Raw genomic sequence first — 15,091 nt, forward strand, 5'->3', positions numbered from 1 at the left:
AATTCTTCCGGGCATGCTGTCACTTGTGGTTTTTTCTCTAGGACCTTCTCTCCAGCGGAGAGGAACTACTCCATCGGGGATCGAGAGCTTCTAGCCATTAAATTAGCACTTGAGGAATGGAGGCATCTGCTGGAGGGATCAAGTTCTCCTGTTATTATCTACACCGACCACAAGAACCTCTCCTACCTCAGGTCTGCCCAACGGCTGAATCCTCGCCAGGCCCGGTGGTCTCTGTTCTTTGCCCGATTTAATTTTGAGATTCACTTTCGTCCTGCCGATAAGAACATTAGGGCCGATGCTCTCTCTCGTTCCTCGGATGCCTCAGAAGTTGAACTCTCTCCGCAACACATCATTCCACCTGACTGCCTGATCTCCACTTCTCCTGCCTCCATCAGGCAGACTCCTCCAGGAAAGACCTTTGTTTCTCCTCGCCAACGCCTCGGAATCCTCAAATGGGGTCACTCCTCCCATCTCGCAGGTCATGCGGGTATCAAGAAATCTGTGCAACTCATCTCCCGCTTCTATTGGTGGCCGACTCTGGAGACGGATGTTGTGGACTTTGTGCGAGCCTGCACTATCTGTGCCCGGGATAAGACTCCTCGCCAGAAGCCTGCTGGTTTTCTTCATCCTCTGCCTGTCCCCGAACAGCCTTGGTCTCTGATTGGTATGGATTTTATTACTGATTTACCCCCTTCCCGTGGCAACACTGTTATTTGGGTGGTCGTTGATCGATTCTCCAAAATGGCACATTTCATCCCTCTTCCTGGTCTTCCTTCTGCGCCTCAGTTGGCTAAACAATTTTTTGTACACATTTTTCGTCTTCACGGGTTGCCTACGCAGATTGTCTCGGATAGAGGCGTCCAATTCGTGTCTAAATTCTGGAGGGCTCTCTGTAAACAACTCAAGATTAAATTAAATTTTTCTTCTGCATATCATCCCCAGTCCAATGGACAAGTAGAAAGGATTAACCAGATCTTGGGTGATTATTTGCGACATTTTGTTTCCTCCCGCCAGGATGACTGGGCAGATCTCCTCCCATGGGCCGAATTCTCGTATAACTTCAGGGTCTCTGAGTCTTCCTCCAAATCCCCATTTTTCGTGGTGTACGGCCGTCACCCTCTTCCCCCCCTCCCTACTCCCTTGCCCTCTGGTCTGCCCGCTGTGGATGAAATTTCTCGTGACCTTTCCATCATATGGAGAGAGACCCAAAATTCTCTCTTACAGGCTTCATCACGCATGAAGAAGTTCGCGGATAAGAAAAGAAGAGCTCCCCCCGTTTTTTCCCCTGGAGACAAGGTATGGCTCTCCGCTAAATATGTCCGCTTCCGTGTCCCTAGCTACAAGTTGGGACCACGCTATCTTGGTCCTTTCAAAATTTTGTGTCAAATTAATCCTGTCTCTTATAAACTTCTTCTTCCTCCCTCTCTTCGTATCCCTAATGCCTTTCACGTCTCTCTTCTCAAACCACTCATCCTCAACCGTTTTTCTCCCAAATCTGTTCCTCCCACTCCTGTTTCTGGCTCCTCGGACATCTTCTCGGTCAAAGAAATTTTAGCTGCCAAAAAGGTCAGAGGGAAAAATTTTTTTTTAGTGGACTGGGAGGGTTGTGGTCCTGAAGAGAGATCCTGGGAACCTGAGGACAACATCCTAGACAAAAGTCTGCTCCTCAGGTTCTCAGGCTCTAAGAAGAGGGGGAGACCCAAGGGGGGGGGTACTGTTACGCCGAGCGCTCCGGGTCCCCGCTCCTCCCCGGAGCGCTCGCTTCACTCTCCCCGCGGCAGCGCTCCGGTCACGTCCTCTGACCCGGGGCGCTGCGATTCTGCTGCCAGCCGGGATGCGATTCGCGATGCGGGTAGCGCCCGCTCGCGATGCGCACCCCGGCTCCCCTACCTGACTCGCTCTCCGTCTGTTCTGTCCCGGCGCGCGCGGCCCCGCTCCCTAGGGCGCGCGCGCGCCGGGTCTCTGCGATTTAAAGGGCCACTGCGCCGCTGATTGGCGCAGTGGTCTCAATTAGTGTGTTCACCTGTGCACTTCCCTATATCACCTCACTTCCCCTGCACTCCCTTGCCGGATCTTGTTGCCTTAGTGCCAGTGAAAGCGTTCCTTGTGTGTTCCTTGCCTGTGTTTCCAGACCTTCTGCCGTTGCCCCTGACTACGATCCTTGCTGCCTGCCCCGACCTTCTGCTACGTCCGACCTTGCTTTTGCCTACTCCCTTGTACCGCGCCTATCTTCAGCAGCCAGAGAGGTGAGCCGTTGCTAGTGGATACGACCTGGTCACTACCGCCGCAGCAAGACCATCCCGCTTTGCGGCGGGCTCTGGTGAAAACCAGTAGTGGCTTAGAACCGGTCCACTAGCACGGTCCACGCCAATCCCTCTCTGGCACAGAGGATCCACTACCTGCCAGCCGGCATCGTGACAGTAGCCTTCTGATGTAGGCACAACGTCTCCATTGCCGTGACCAGCCATGTTTTCAATATTTTTTTGGAGTAAATGTAGTAGTGGAATTATGTCGTTCATGGCGTAATTCGAGCGACTAACAAAAAAAGTGGCTTCCTCAAAGGGCCTCAGCAAACGGCAGGTGTCACGTATGAGCTGCCACTCGTTCACATTGAAGTTACACAGGGGAGTACTCCTATCTGCTTGTATCATCAAAAAATCCGTGGAAGCTTTTCTTTGTTCGTATAGTCTGTCCAACATATGGAGGGTGGAATTCCAACGTGTGGCAACGTCACAAATGAGACTATGTTGTGGGATACCGTTCTGACGCTGCAGCTCAAGTAAAGTGTGCTTGGCAGTGTACGAGTGGCTGAAGTGCATGCACAGTTTCCTTGCCATTGTCAGGACGTCTTGCAAATGGGGTGAAGACTTGATGAACTTCTTGACAACCAGATTCAACACGTGTGCCATGCAGGGAGAATGGTTCACACTACCTTGTCGCAGTGCGGCCACAATGTTCTTCCCATTGTCGGTCACCATGATTCCCATTTCCAGATTTTGTGGAGTAAGCCATACTCGGATTTCTTCCCTAATGAACTTCAGCAGTTCCTCCCCTGTGTGACTCAGTTCGCCAAGGCAAACCATGTGAAGGACGGCTTGACACCGCTGTGCCCTACACACGTGGTACGATGAAGGGCCACCGAGATTTGGGCGTGCAGTGGAGGCCGAGGACACGGGGGAGGAGGAGGCGCACACTGTAAAAGGACCAACTGCCTGAGAGCGAGAGCGTGGAGGAGGAAGCGGTGTGACCTGTCCAAGTTGCTGTTGTGGCTGTGCAGGAACAACATTTACCCAGTGGGCCGTAAAAGACATGTATTGTCCCTGCCCGTAGTTACAGCTCCACACGTCGGCGCTGCCATGCACTTTTGAACACACCGACAGGCTCAAGGACTGGCCCACCTTCTCTTGTACAAACTTATGCAGGGCTGGTACTGCCTTCTTCGCAAAGAAATGACGGCTTGGGACTCTCCACCTCGGCTCGGCACAAGCCATCAATTCCCTGAAACCTGCAGAGTCCACCAGTTGGAAAGGGAGGGACTGCAACACCAGCAACTTGGACAGGAGCACATTCAACTTCTGCGCCGTTGGATGAGTGGACACATACTGTTGTCTCTTGGACATGGCTTCGCCGATCGATTGTTGGCGGAATGGCTGAATACGAGCGGAAGAAGCAGGAGCGCAAGAAGGAGGGTTTGACACAATGCTCCCTTCGGCTGAGGTGGTGGAGCCTTGGCTGGTTGACGGAGGAAGCGGATGGCCACTGGGTGATGCAGCAGGCTGGGCTGGACCACTACATCGGAGCCACGGTTATCCCAGGCCGCTTTATGGTGGCGAATCATGTGCTGACGCAGGGCCGTGGTGCAGAGATTGGGACCCTGGCCTCGCTTCACTTTCTGCCGACAGATTTTGCATGTGACTACGCTAAGGTCCTCCGGATTCTTTATGAAGAACAACCACACCACAGAGTAGCTGATTTTCCCTACCTGCAGTCCGCACTATTTCACTGCTATTGGCGCCGTCTCCAGGAACCCCTGTTCCACTACCTCCCTGAATGGTAGCTTGCCGCGAAGCCGGTGGTCTCCCCCTGGCACGTTTGTCTCCTGAATTTCCACTACTGCCACCACCACGCTGATTGCCAACCGTGCTACCGCCTTGCTGCCTCATAGACAAAGAGCAAATCTCTTCTCCTGGTGATGATGAAGCCCCGGCTTCTGCACCCGACTCCCAATTGCGATCGGCTTCATCATCATCAAATAATGCGTGCACATCACTGATGTCCTCCTCGTGTTCCACAACAGTGTCTGCCTCAGGACCCTGAACAATTGAAATACCACCTCCCACGTCACTCTCCGCATCAATACTTGCCCGCCTTGCGGAGCAAGCGACGCATGTCTCCTCACATTCTTGGCTGCCCATTAGCTGCTGACTGTCCTCTATTACATCGTCCTCACTAAAGAGTGGAGCTGAACCCAAAGCATGAGATACTTCTTTGGGAGAGGGAACAGCATAGAACAAAGGCAATGGGATTACGGGGACTGCTCCCGGGCCTTGCCAACTGAGGGTTGTGTCTGAGGAACCCACGGACTCTTGACTGGGGTTGTCAGATTTCGCTTGTGATGATGGGGATGAGTGTGCAAACCAATTGACGAGGAGAGATGGGTCGACGACACGACCGCTGGGTGTTAATGGGAGCTCAGGCCTATTGCTGCGACTCCTGCTGCCACTCGCCCCAAGTCTGCTTCCAACTCTGCCTGACGTATGTAGGCCTCTGCCCCTTCTCTGTGCACGTCCTGGCACTTCCCTGCCTGACATACTTAGTGCGTTTATGAGGGTATAGAACAGCAGCAGGCGATTACTTACGGCTTTCCTTTCAAAGCATATAGGCCCTAGACAGAATAACAGTTACTAAATAGTACACTCCTTTGTTGTATGTATGCCCTTTGCAATGATGAGCGCACTGGTATGCGTATTTCTACGCAGAAAAAAACGCTTTTTTTTTTAAATACACCAGCAGGTGTATACTAATGTGTGGAATAGCACTGAATTTAGCACAGGGACAGAATAACAGGTAGTAAATAGTACACTACTTGGTTCTATGTATGCCCTTTGCAATGATGAGCGCACTGGTATGCGTATTTCTACGCAGAAAAAAACGCTTTTTTTTTTAAATACACCAGCCAGTGTATACTAATGTGTGGAATAGCACTGAATTTAGCACAGAGACAGAAATACAGGTACTAAATAGTACACTACTTGGTTGTATGTATGCCCTTTGCAATGATGAGCGCACTGTTAAGCCTATTTGTACGCAGGAAAAACTAAGTTTTTTTCTTTAATATACCGGCAGGTGTCTAACGTGTGGTATAACACTGAATTTAGCACAGACACAGAAAAAAAGGTGGTATATGGTACGCTATTTGCTTGTATGTAGGCCCTTTACAATGATAAGGCCACGGTTAAGCGCATTTGTACGCAGGAAAACCTTTTTTTTTTTTTTCATACACCGGCAGGTGCATAACATGTGGTATAACACTGAATTTAGCACAGAGTCAGAAAAAAAGGTAGTATATGGCACGCTATTTGCTTGTATGTAGGCCCTTTGCAATGATAAGACCGCTGTTAAGCATATTTGTAAGCAGGAAAAACTTTTTTTTTCTTTCATACACCGGCAGGTGTATAACGTGTGGTATAACACTGAATTTAGCACAGAGACAGAAAAAAAGGTAGTATATGGCACGCTATTTGCTTGCATATAGCCCCTTTGCAATGATAAGGCCACTGAAAAAGCGTATTTGTACACAGGAAAACCTTTTTTTTTTTCTTTCATACACCGGCAGGTGTATAAAGTGTGGTACAACACTTAATTTAGCACAGAGACGGAAAAAAGGTGGTATATGGTACGCTATTAGCTTGTATGTAGGCCCTTTGCAATGATAAGGCCACTGTTAAGCGTATTTGTAAACAGGAAAACCTTTTTTTTTTCTTTAATACACCGGCAGGTCTATAACGTGTGGTATAACGCTGAATTTAGCACAGAGACAGAAAAAAAGGTGGTATATTGTACGCTATTTGCTTGTATGCAGGCCCTTTGCAATGATAAGGCCACTGAAAAAGCGTATTTGTACGCAGGAAACCCTTTTTTTTTTTATTCATACACCGGCAGGTGTATAAAGTGTGGTAAAACACTGAATGTAGCACAGAGACAGAGTAACAGGTGAAAAATGGTAAAAAGGCACTAAAGTCCACACTAATATGACTTATTTCTGAACAGCAGCAGGACCCAACTGGGCAGCACCACAGAATTTTTTTTTTTTACAGGGATTAAACCCTAAATTGCACTCTGTCACACAATTGTGAGAATCAGATTGGTGGAGCAAAAGAAAAAACTCAATTGGGCTGAAAAAAGAGGAGATAAGATGCTCCATGCAGGTAAAACAGCTGTGAGATCTATGACGTAGGTGACTGCTATGCAGCACCTCTATGCCTGCTATATTGAGTAAGGAGAATACAAGGTTTTGCTAGAATCGTTCTCGGTCAGAACTGCAGCAACAATGTGCCCTGTATCTTTCCCTAATGCTGATGTCACTGCTACTCGTAGCGGTCGGATGCTGTATAACGCCGTTGTATGCGATCAGCACACAGACGTGCAGTCACTTCCTTTCCCTATCTCGTGTGGAGAAGATATGACCAGAGGGAAGATGGCCACCGATTATATAGGGCTGTGACATCACAGGGGTCAGTGAACACTGATAGGCTGCATCTGACATGTGATTCAGGGTCAGCCCGCCTACCTTGATTCCCGCGCCAGCTTCCCGCCCTCCCATGGTGCCTTGCCCCATGTACTGACATGTGGAGCCGCCATCTTAGGCCTAAAACCGCCTAGAACGCAGGAAAATTTAGTTTAATAAAGCGATTTGTGCGATCGAATCGCGTCGAAGTTCGTATTCGATCAGAATCAAATTTTTCCTGAAATTCGTAACAAATTCGGGTTCGTCAGATTCGATATTTTGAGAATTGAATGCATGCATTGTTAAAACTGAAAGAGAATGATACGCAATACAGGGTAACTTTCTGCTGCTGCCTAGGAAACCCCATAGCAGTCAGCAATTGCCAGCAAGAAAACACTGTGAACAGCAGTTTGGTTTGCTTTGTAAGACAGGGGAAAGATTCTTGAGGTCAGGTGCATTGGTATTATATGTAACATAAAAGTAATATAAAGTAACACCTGATTCCGACAGAACTAATTCTGTCTGAACTTTTGTTGAGGTTCTGTTAAAGTGGCATTTTGGAATTTTTGCTTATATCTAGTTACAATATTTTCAACAAAGAGGCCCTCATTTACTTAATTAAAACTGACCAGTTTTGTTATTTCGGAGCAGAGTGTCTGCGACATGTCTGCGCCAGTTTGTGCCAGGAGAATCCAAGAAACCCAACATTATGGTGCATTCACACGGGCGTATTTGTCAGCGGATCCGCAGCTGCGGATCCACTGACAAAGGCCCCTTATGTGCTGCCCTCTTTGTGCCTGCTAATAGCGGCAATCCGCCGCTACCAGCAGACACACTGCGATGTGCGAGTTACCCTGCAGTGTACTCACACACATCGCGGCCGCTCTCTGTGTAGCTCAGGGAGCCGGGGAGCGTCCGTGATGTGCGGGATGTGCGAATACACTGCGACTCGCACTTCCCAGTGTGTCTGCTGGTAGCGGCGGATTGCCGCTATTAGCAGGCACAAAGAGGGCAGCACTTTAGGGGCCTTTGTCAGCGGATCCACAGCTGCGGATCCACTGAAAAATACGCCCGTGTGAATGCACCCTTAGGGTACGTTCACACGAGCGTATTTTTGCAGCATATTTAGCTGCAGATCCGCTGGTGAAGGCCCAGCTCTATGCTGGCTTTATATGTGCCTGCTGGTAGCGGCAACACGCCGCTACCAGCAGACACAGTGCAGCGATGTGCGCGGCGCACTCGCACATCGCGGCCCCTCTCCCTGCTCTGAGCTAGGCAGAGAGCTCCCGCAATGCGCGAGTATACTGCGACTCGGTAGCGGCGTATTGCTGCTACCAGCAGGCACATGTAAAGCCAGCATAGAGCGGGCCTTCACCAGCGGATCTGCAGCATAAAATACACTGTAAATCCGCGCGTGTGAACGTACCCTTACACTGTGAAAAGCTGTTCCCATAGTAAATAGAGCGGAATCCTGCAAGTCTGAAACAACATTTCCCATTAGTAAATACCTGACATTCTTAGTAAATGAGGCCCAGAATGTGTTTTCTGGACTATTGTAAAATGAAACAATGCTCAACATACAATGGCACAGGCCGTCTGAATCCACACTGTTTGTCAATGGCTGCAAGATCCCACCTACTAAATTTGGCATTTTACTTGTGAAACATCTGTATTTCTGAAAGCATTACTATCATTAGTTAAACTAAAATAAATGCTTAAATCAGTATAGTAATTTGCCAAAGACCTGTATGCATAATAATATGCATGTGTTAAAGGGGTACTCCAGCCATAAGACATCTAATCCCCTATCCAACGGATAGGGGATAAGATGCCTGATCATGGGGGTCTCGCCGCTGGGGACCCCCGCAATCTTTCATGCACTACCCCGCTATCATCAGCCTCTGGAGCAAACATCGCTCCAGGTCTGATAAATCACGATCACGTGGCCGGAGTATCGTGACCTGGCGCTCCGTCCCCTCAATGCAAGCCTATGGGAGGGGGCATGGTGGCTGTCACGATACTCCGGCCCCGTGATTGTGATTCATCAGACCCGGAGCGATGTTCGCTCCAGATGCTGATGATAGCTGAGTGCTGCATGAAAGATTGTGGGGGTCCCCAGGGGCGGGACCCCCGCAATCAGGCATTTTATCTCCTATCCTTTGGATAGGGGATAAGATGTCTTATGGTCGGAGCACCCCTTTAATATGCTAAATACCTTTTGATCTATGAATTACTGTGATGAATATTGCTGAATTTCTCTGAGAGGCGGGGGGCGTTTCCCCTGGTGTATGATGAGCTCCTCTCCTCCACCTCCCTCTCCCCTGTCATGAGGTCTGCACAAACATTTTTACATTTGCAAAGCTTTCTACCTAAATGCATGCTCTATGTAACTCTAATGCAGCCATGTGAAACTATATGATGCAAGGACAGAATAAAAACCTGCATTTTGGGCCACAAAATAAACAATTTTCACAGCTGTGTAACCAAAATGCATGCTTTTTAAAACCCTAAAGCAGCCATGTGGAACGTGTATGGTGAAAAACAACAAGAAATAAGTTCATAAAATGACCAAAAAGAAACCATTTTGCATATAAATAATAGGTAAGCACCTTGCATTGCTTGTCACTCTGAATGGAAATGCTTCTCTTCTTAAAGACTGCAGGCTGTCTGCATCTTGTCTGTACTCTGAGGAACAGAATGGAGATAACCACACCTCCCTCCCCCTCCCTTTAGATATTTTGGTGTTTTTTTTTTTAAATGGATTTATAGGGTTCGTTTGCTAAATTAAAATGACAGAGACCCATAGTGGCCATTTTTCATTTTTAACATCTTTAGCAATCAAATTTTTTTATGAAGTATATTAGGAAAATGCTTCGTTTTTAAGGTAGTATTAAATAGAAAAAAGTTGTTTCTAACGACAGTAACGCTTGAAGTTTATCCACTGATTGAGTGTCTTCTAGTGCTTCCTTATAGTACATTGCATATGTATTTATATTCTGTACTACTATTTACCTGTGTCAGGATGAGTTGCTCCTTTGGACATAACATGAGGAGAGATTCCTTTTTTTCCAGTTTATTGTGTGCTCCATTGGTATGTAAGGACTTGCTTTAGCTGTGTTAGTTATCTGCTTTTTTTAACTTTAATGTCCATTTTTGTTCTTATTTTGACTCATGGGGTTCATCAGGAGTCCACTGCAATAGATCAAATGTCACCAGAAAATACTGCTTTGCATAAAGGGAGAGCAGTGAACAGCCAGGATCTCCCCCTGTAGCAGCCATTGTTGTGGCTGACTTGAGCCATGGATAGTTTGTGTCTGCCAGAACAGTAGCACTTCTCAAAGACTTCCTTATGTCCTAATGAGGTATGTGTATTGAAGTCATCTTTATGAGACAATCCCTTAAATTTAAACTAGTAATTTAAATTTTTTCCCCCCCTTCCTTTCTCTATGATTAGATATTGGAATGGATGCCGACTGGAAACATCCTTTGTTGGCTCTACTGTAATCTGTTCCTGTTTTTGGTTAAATAAATTGTCCCATCATGAAGAAAAAGCCTTTTCTATATGTTCTGATAAGTCCTATGGACTCCATAGATTGATTCTCCTGCACTTATAGCCAGAATAAAGAGCTCTGTAGCCCTGTATCATCATGTAAGACAACATGTGCCAGTACCTTTATGGTGTTAACCACTATACACTGTGGGTCCAGCTCAGCATTGGTGGTCCTGTGCCCAACAATGGAGTTGTCTTGCTCGTGATAATATGATGAATTCTTATTTTTCTTTTCAAAGTTTATTTTACTGTACAGTATGTAAAAAAGTGAAATTGCAATATTTTGTAGTCATGGTATATTTCTGACACTGTATCCTTTTCCTTACAGATCCCAGTGGCAATGTTGCCTATGCCAACGTAATAATGCCAACTGTTTTTGGAATAATTTGTTTGCTTGGAATTATTGGCAATAGTGTCGTCATCTACACAGTCTTCAAGAAATCCAAATTCCGATGTACCAGCAGTGTTCCTGATATTTTTATCATCAACCTTTCAGTGGTAGACTTATTGTTTCTTCTTGGGATGCCCTTCTTGATTCACCAGCTACTTGGCAATGGTGTATGGCATTTTGGAGAAACCATGTGTACCCTTATCACAGCACTGGATACCAACAGTCAGTTTACCAGCACTTATATACTCACAGCCATGTCCATTGACAGATACCTTGCAACAGTTTACCCATTTACCTCAGCAAAGTACAGAAAGCCACCTATAGCCATCATGGTCATTTGCATCCTGTGGGTGCTGTCTCTCCTCAGTATCACTCCAGTTTGGATGTATGCTAGACTTATTTCACTTCCTGGTGGAGTCCTGGGCTGTGGAATCACCTTACCAAATCCAGAAAGTGATATTTATTGGTATACCTTGTATCAGTTCTTTTTGGCCTTTGCTATTCCATTTGCTGTTATTTCATTAGCTTATAGGAGGATTCTGCTGAAAATGGCTTCCTCAGAAGCTCTTACAGCTCAAAGGAGCTCCAGGATAAGGACAAAGAAAGTGACGAGGACAGCTATAGCCATCTGCTTGGTGTTCTTCATCTGCTGGGCTCCGTTTTATGTACTGCAGATAATTCAACTAGTCATGGAACAGCCTACACTTGCCTTTCATTATGCTTACTGTGTGGCTATCAGCATGGGCTATGCTAATAGCTGTATTAACCCTTTCATCTATATTATCTTGTGCGAAACCTTTAGGCGTAGGTTTATTGTTTCTGTCCGACCAGCGGAAGACCTCCCACCGGGCAGGATCAGGATGAAGTTTGGCACAGATCCCCCTTCAGGTAGTGGTCAACCATTGCTTCACCTTGTTCCTGTTTCCTCTGGGAGCTGAGGAACAGGATGTAAAAAGTGACTTCAATTAACTCTTCTTTGGAAACATCTAGATGCACTGTGGTATTTATCATAGTAAAGTGGTTGTATTAAATTCTGATGTAGACCCCTTACCGAGTATATTAGAATGATGTCCTTTGTCTTGTCATCCGTTCAAATTGCTTTAAATTTGCTGTGCACTTCACATTTGTTGTTTAAAATCAAACTCATACCTAAATACTGTGTTTTTGGTACATTTGGGTATCTCACTATTTCCGCATGCTTAGTCATGAAGAGTTAATAAGGGTTTGGCAACTCTCATACTGTGGCTCCTTATGTGTGTACTTGCTATGGCTACAGCATAACAAATAACTATAGATTTTTTTTTTTATATAGTAGGTTAAGATGTATTTTTTTATTTGTTTATCCTGCTGACCAGTCTGTCATATCTAAAATAGGGAGAAAAAAAATCAAGTGTACGTAATGTATGGGAAATCATATCTTCTGTATAGAAATCTCCAGACATTAGATGGGTAACATGGTTCATTAAAGGGCATTACCAATGTAAAGGTGGCTTGACACGTGGCCTTGTTGTCCTGTTTAACGAATGAACTTTAGTCATTAGGGGACAGAGAGTTCCTTATGAAATCAGTGGGCTTTCTATGTAACACATGAGTGTGCCAAGTTCTTCAGAGAGAATGACGCTCTTTATATGTTTTCTCCTCTGTGGATCATTGATGAGAGTCCAAAATGGAAGAACACCATCTTTTAGTTCAGAATTCCCTGATAAGGAATGCGCACAATGAGTAGTATATTCCATGTCAAATTCAACATGGACTTCACCTGGTATCTGACTTGATTTCAATGGGATTTCCATGTGCACAAGGGCATAGGGTATTTGAAAACAGTTTTTTAAACATGCTGTTCTGCTAACTAATATGAAATATTTATTTATCATTTTGCAACATATTTTTCTCAAATGCATCATATTTTTGATGACATTTTTTACCCATACACCTCAAATTTTATATAAAATTCTCCATAATCTTCATCTTCCTGTGTGACAACACAAGTAGCGTATTTGCCAATGTTTACACTTTCGAACTCACATTGAGCTGCAAACAGTGGAAAATTTATCAAAAGCAAAAAAAAAAAAGTTTGTAAGGGTTTAAATCTGCAAGTACAGATGATTAGAGCAAACGTCACTGAGAGACTGGACACAATACATTTTGCGTTTTGTGTAGATGTGACAGTTCATTGCTAGTGAAAAGCGGCAGGGGCCATATTCAAATTTGCAATATTTAGTGACTACATGGATGAATATTCGTCATATGTTCGCAAAATTCGCATATTCGCTATGTTCGTTCTCTCTTTTTTTCATGCAAAAATTCGTAAGGAAATTTGCATAGTGCGCATGCGCAATTATATATTTCACCTAAAAGAAAGGAGGGATCAGTGTCCAGTCTGGAAGTGCCGATATTTGCATAAATATTTGCATAAATTCGCATATATAGAAAAAAGAATATTTGTCATTGCAAATATATATCACTATATTCTAAGTATTCACGAAATCGCGAAGTGCTAATATTCACAGTAAAAATTTGCATTTCAAATATTCACGCTCAACACTATTCATTGCAATGAAAACAAATAAAGAGAAGAATGTGACCACCAACTTGCAGAGGGCAGAGACAATGCAGACTTCAATGATAAATAGCCAACAATTGTTTTGGGCAGCCTATGCACTTCTTCAGGCCTTTGCAAGACCTAATGAAGTGCGCCCTTGAAGTCTGTATTGTCTCAGCCGTACATTGATACTTTGGATACACAGAACTGCAAACTGGTGAGTGCCGCATTTCTCTTTGTCTTCATTGACCCATAAACTGTTTACGACTTAAAATTAGGCTCAATAATCAGAATGTTACCATAGCCTTATAGTGTTAAGACAAACCAAAAATACCTGTAAAGGAGGTCTAAATATTTACAATAGTAGCAAACCTTCAACCTTTTTAAGAGAAATGCATAAAAAATGTACACAGTTTGATCCATGAAGAAGAAACCGATTTCATCCTTGGATTGGTCTTAATGTGCTGACAGTTGTCTACAGCTAGTACTGCACACGTGTTCTGTGTTTTAACATTGTCAGTATTTCTATTTTGATAAAGTTACGTTAGCTATAAAAATAAATGTGAAATTATATAGTAATGTTTTTATTAATATATGTATATATATATATTGCTTTTAAGAATAAGTATTGATGTAATTTATTTATTAATTAATTTATTTATTTTATTGCTACAGCAAATGCTATTCTGCAATTGGCAAGCAAGCTTTTTTTTGTGAGAAAAACAGCCTCAAAAAGTGTGAGAAAATGTTCTGATGTTTTTTGTTTTTTGACCGTCTAAGGACACATGTTGCTGCAGCAAGCTACTTCACATGTACTTGTCGTACATTTACAACATAGCTATAAATTGGGCTCAGGAGCTACGCTCACTTCATAGCTTCATAGCGGAACTCACTGGTAATGTGATCATTCATGCTGATGTCTGCCATTAGCCCTATCTATAAATAAAATAGAGGTGCCAGTGTCCTAGGATAGGCTCATCAGACCCCCGCAGTGTAATTGTGGTTGTCCGATTAGTACAAATGGCAGCCAGATGTCTTTTACCTTCCTCTGGCATGCAGGATGGGTGATCTTCTTGTGCAGGCTGCCTAGGCAGGCTGTACAAGAAGACTGCCAAGTACTGATTTGTACTACTGTATAATATTACATAGTACTGAACAGTACATTGCAATCTAATGATTGCTATTAATAGTCCCCTATGGGGACTTAAAAAGTTTAAACTATGTATTTAAACAATATATAAAAAAAGGGGGGGAAGCACTTTCCTCGAATCTGGTCTTTTATGTGCTTATGGATGAAAGCATGTGTGGATCTTGTATATTGTGTACACAGTTGGGTAAAGAAGAAGGATGCAATATAAATTAAACAATTATATATTTATTTATTGGTGTATAATGTCCATGACATCTGCCTGCAGGGCCCTTGCAGCAGTGCCAGTAGATATATGATACCGTATTTATCGGCGTATAACACGCACTTTTTAGGCTAAAATTTTTAGCCTAAAGTCTATGTGCGTGTTATACGCCGATAGCCGCTGCAGTTCAATTATTTAAAGCGGGCGCTTTAAATCAATGAACTGCAACGGCTTTGCAGGTGCAGAGACAGCCAGCGCTGCCGGCTTCTCTGCCCCTGCCTGCCCTGGGGTCTAGAGCCCTGCTGCCGGCCCTTCTCTCCCCCTGGCTATCGGCGCCGCTGCCCGTTCTCTCCCCCTGACTATCGGTGCCAGGGGGAGAGAAGCGGCGCCGGCATTGGGGCAGCGGCGCCGACAGCCAGGGGGAGAGAAGGGGCAGCGGCAGCCATTGCATGCCTCTCCCCATCCCCGGTTGCATAATTACCTGTTGCCGGGGTCGGGTCCGCGCTGCTTCAGGCCTCCGGCGTGCGTC

The 15,091-nt window shown here is 45.1% G+C and overlaps 1 protein-coding gene across 2 annotated transcripts in view; it reads left to right on the forward strand.

The window, feature by feature from the left end:
• The window catches only part of LOC130285081 (melanin-concentrating hormone receptor 1-like), a 57,350-nt gene extending 42,492 nt beyond the window's left edge, over nucleotides 1-14,858 (forward strand). Inside the window, exons 1-2 of one of the 2 annotated variants that reach the window (XM_056536250.1) lie at nucleotides 9,913-10,089; nucleotides 10,606-14,858. In XM_056536250.1, the coding sequence (XP_056392225.1) occupies nucleotides 10,641-11,606 (966 nt within the window). In that variant the 5' untranslated portion in view covers nucleotides 9,913-10,089; nucleotides 10,606-10,640 and the 3' untranslated portion in view covers nucleotides 11,607-14,858. Of the gene's footprint in view, nucleotides 1-9,912; nucleotides 10,090-10,605 lie in introns of those variants that run through there. The other variant, XM_056536249.1, reaches the window with a different exon arrangement.
• Nucleotides 14,859-15,091: the final 233 nt, after the last annotated feature.

This window comes from Hyla sarda, chromosome 8 (genome assembly GCF_029499605.1).
Source record: "Hyla sarda isolate aHylSar1 chromosome 8, aHylSar1.hap1, whole genome shotgun sequence".
Lineage (NCBI taxonomy): Eukaryota > Metazoa > Chordata > Amphibia > Anura > Hylidae > Hyla > Hyla sarda.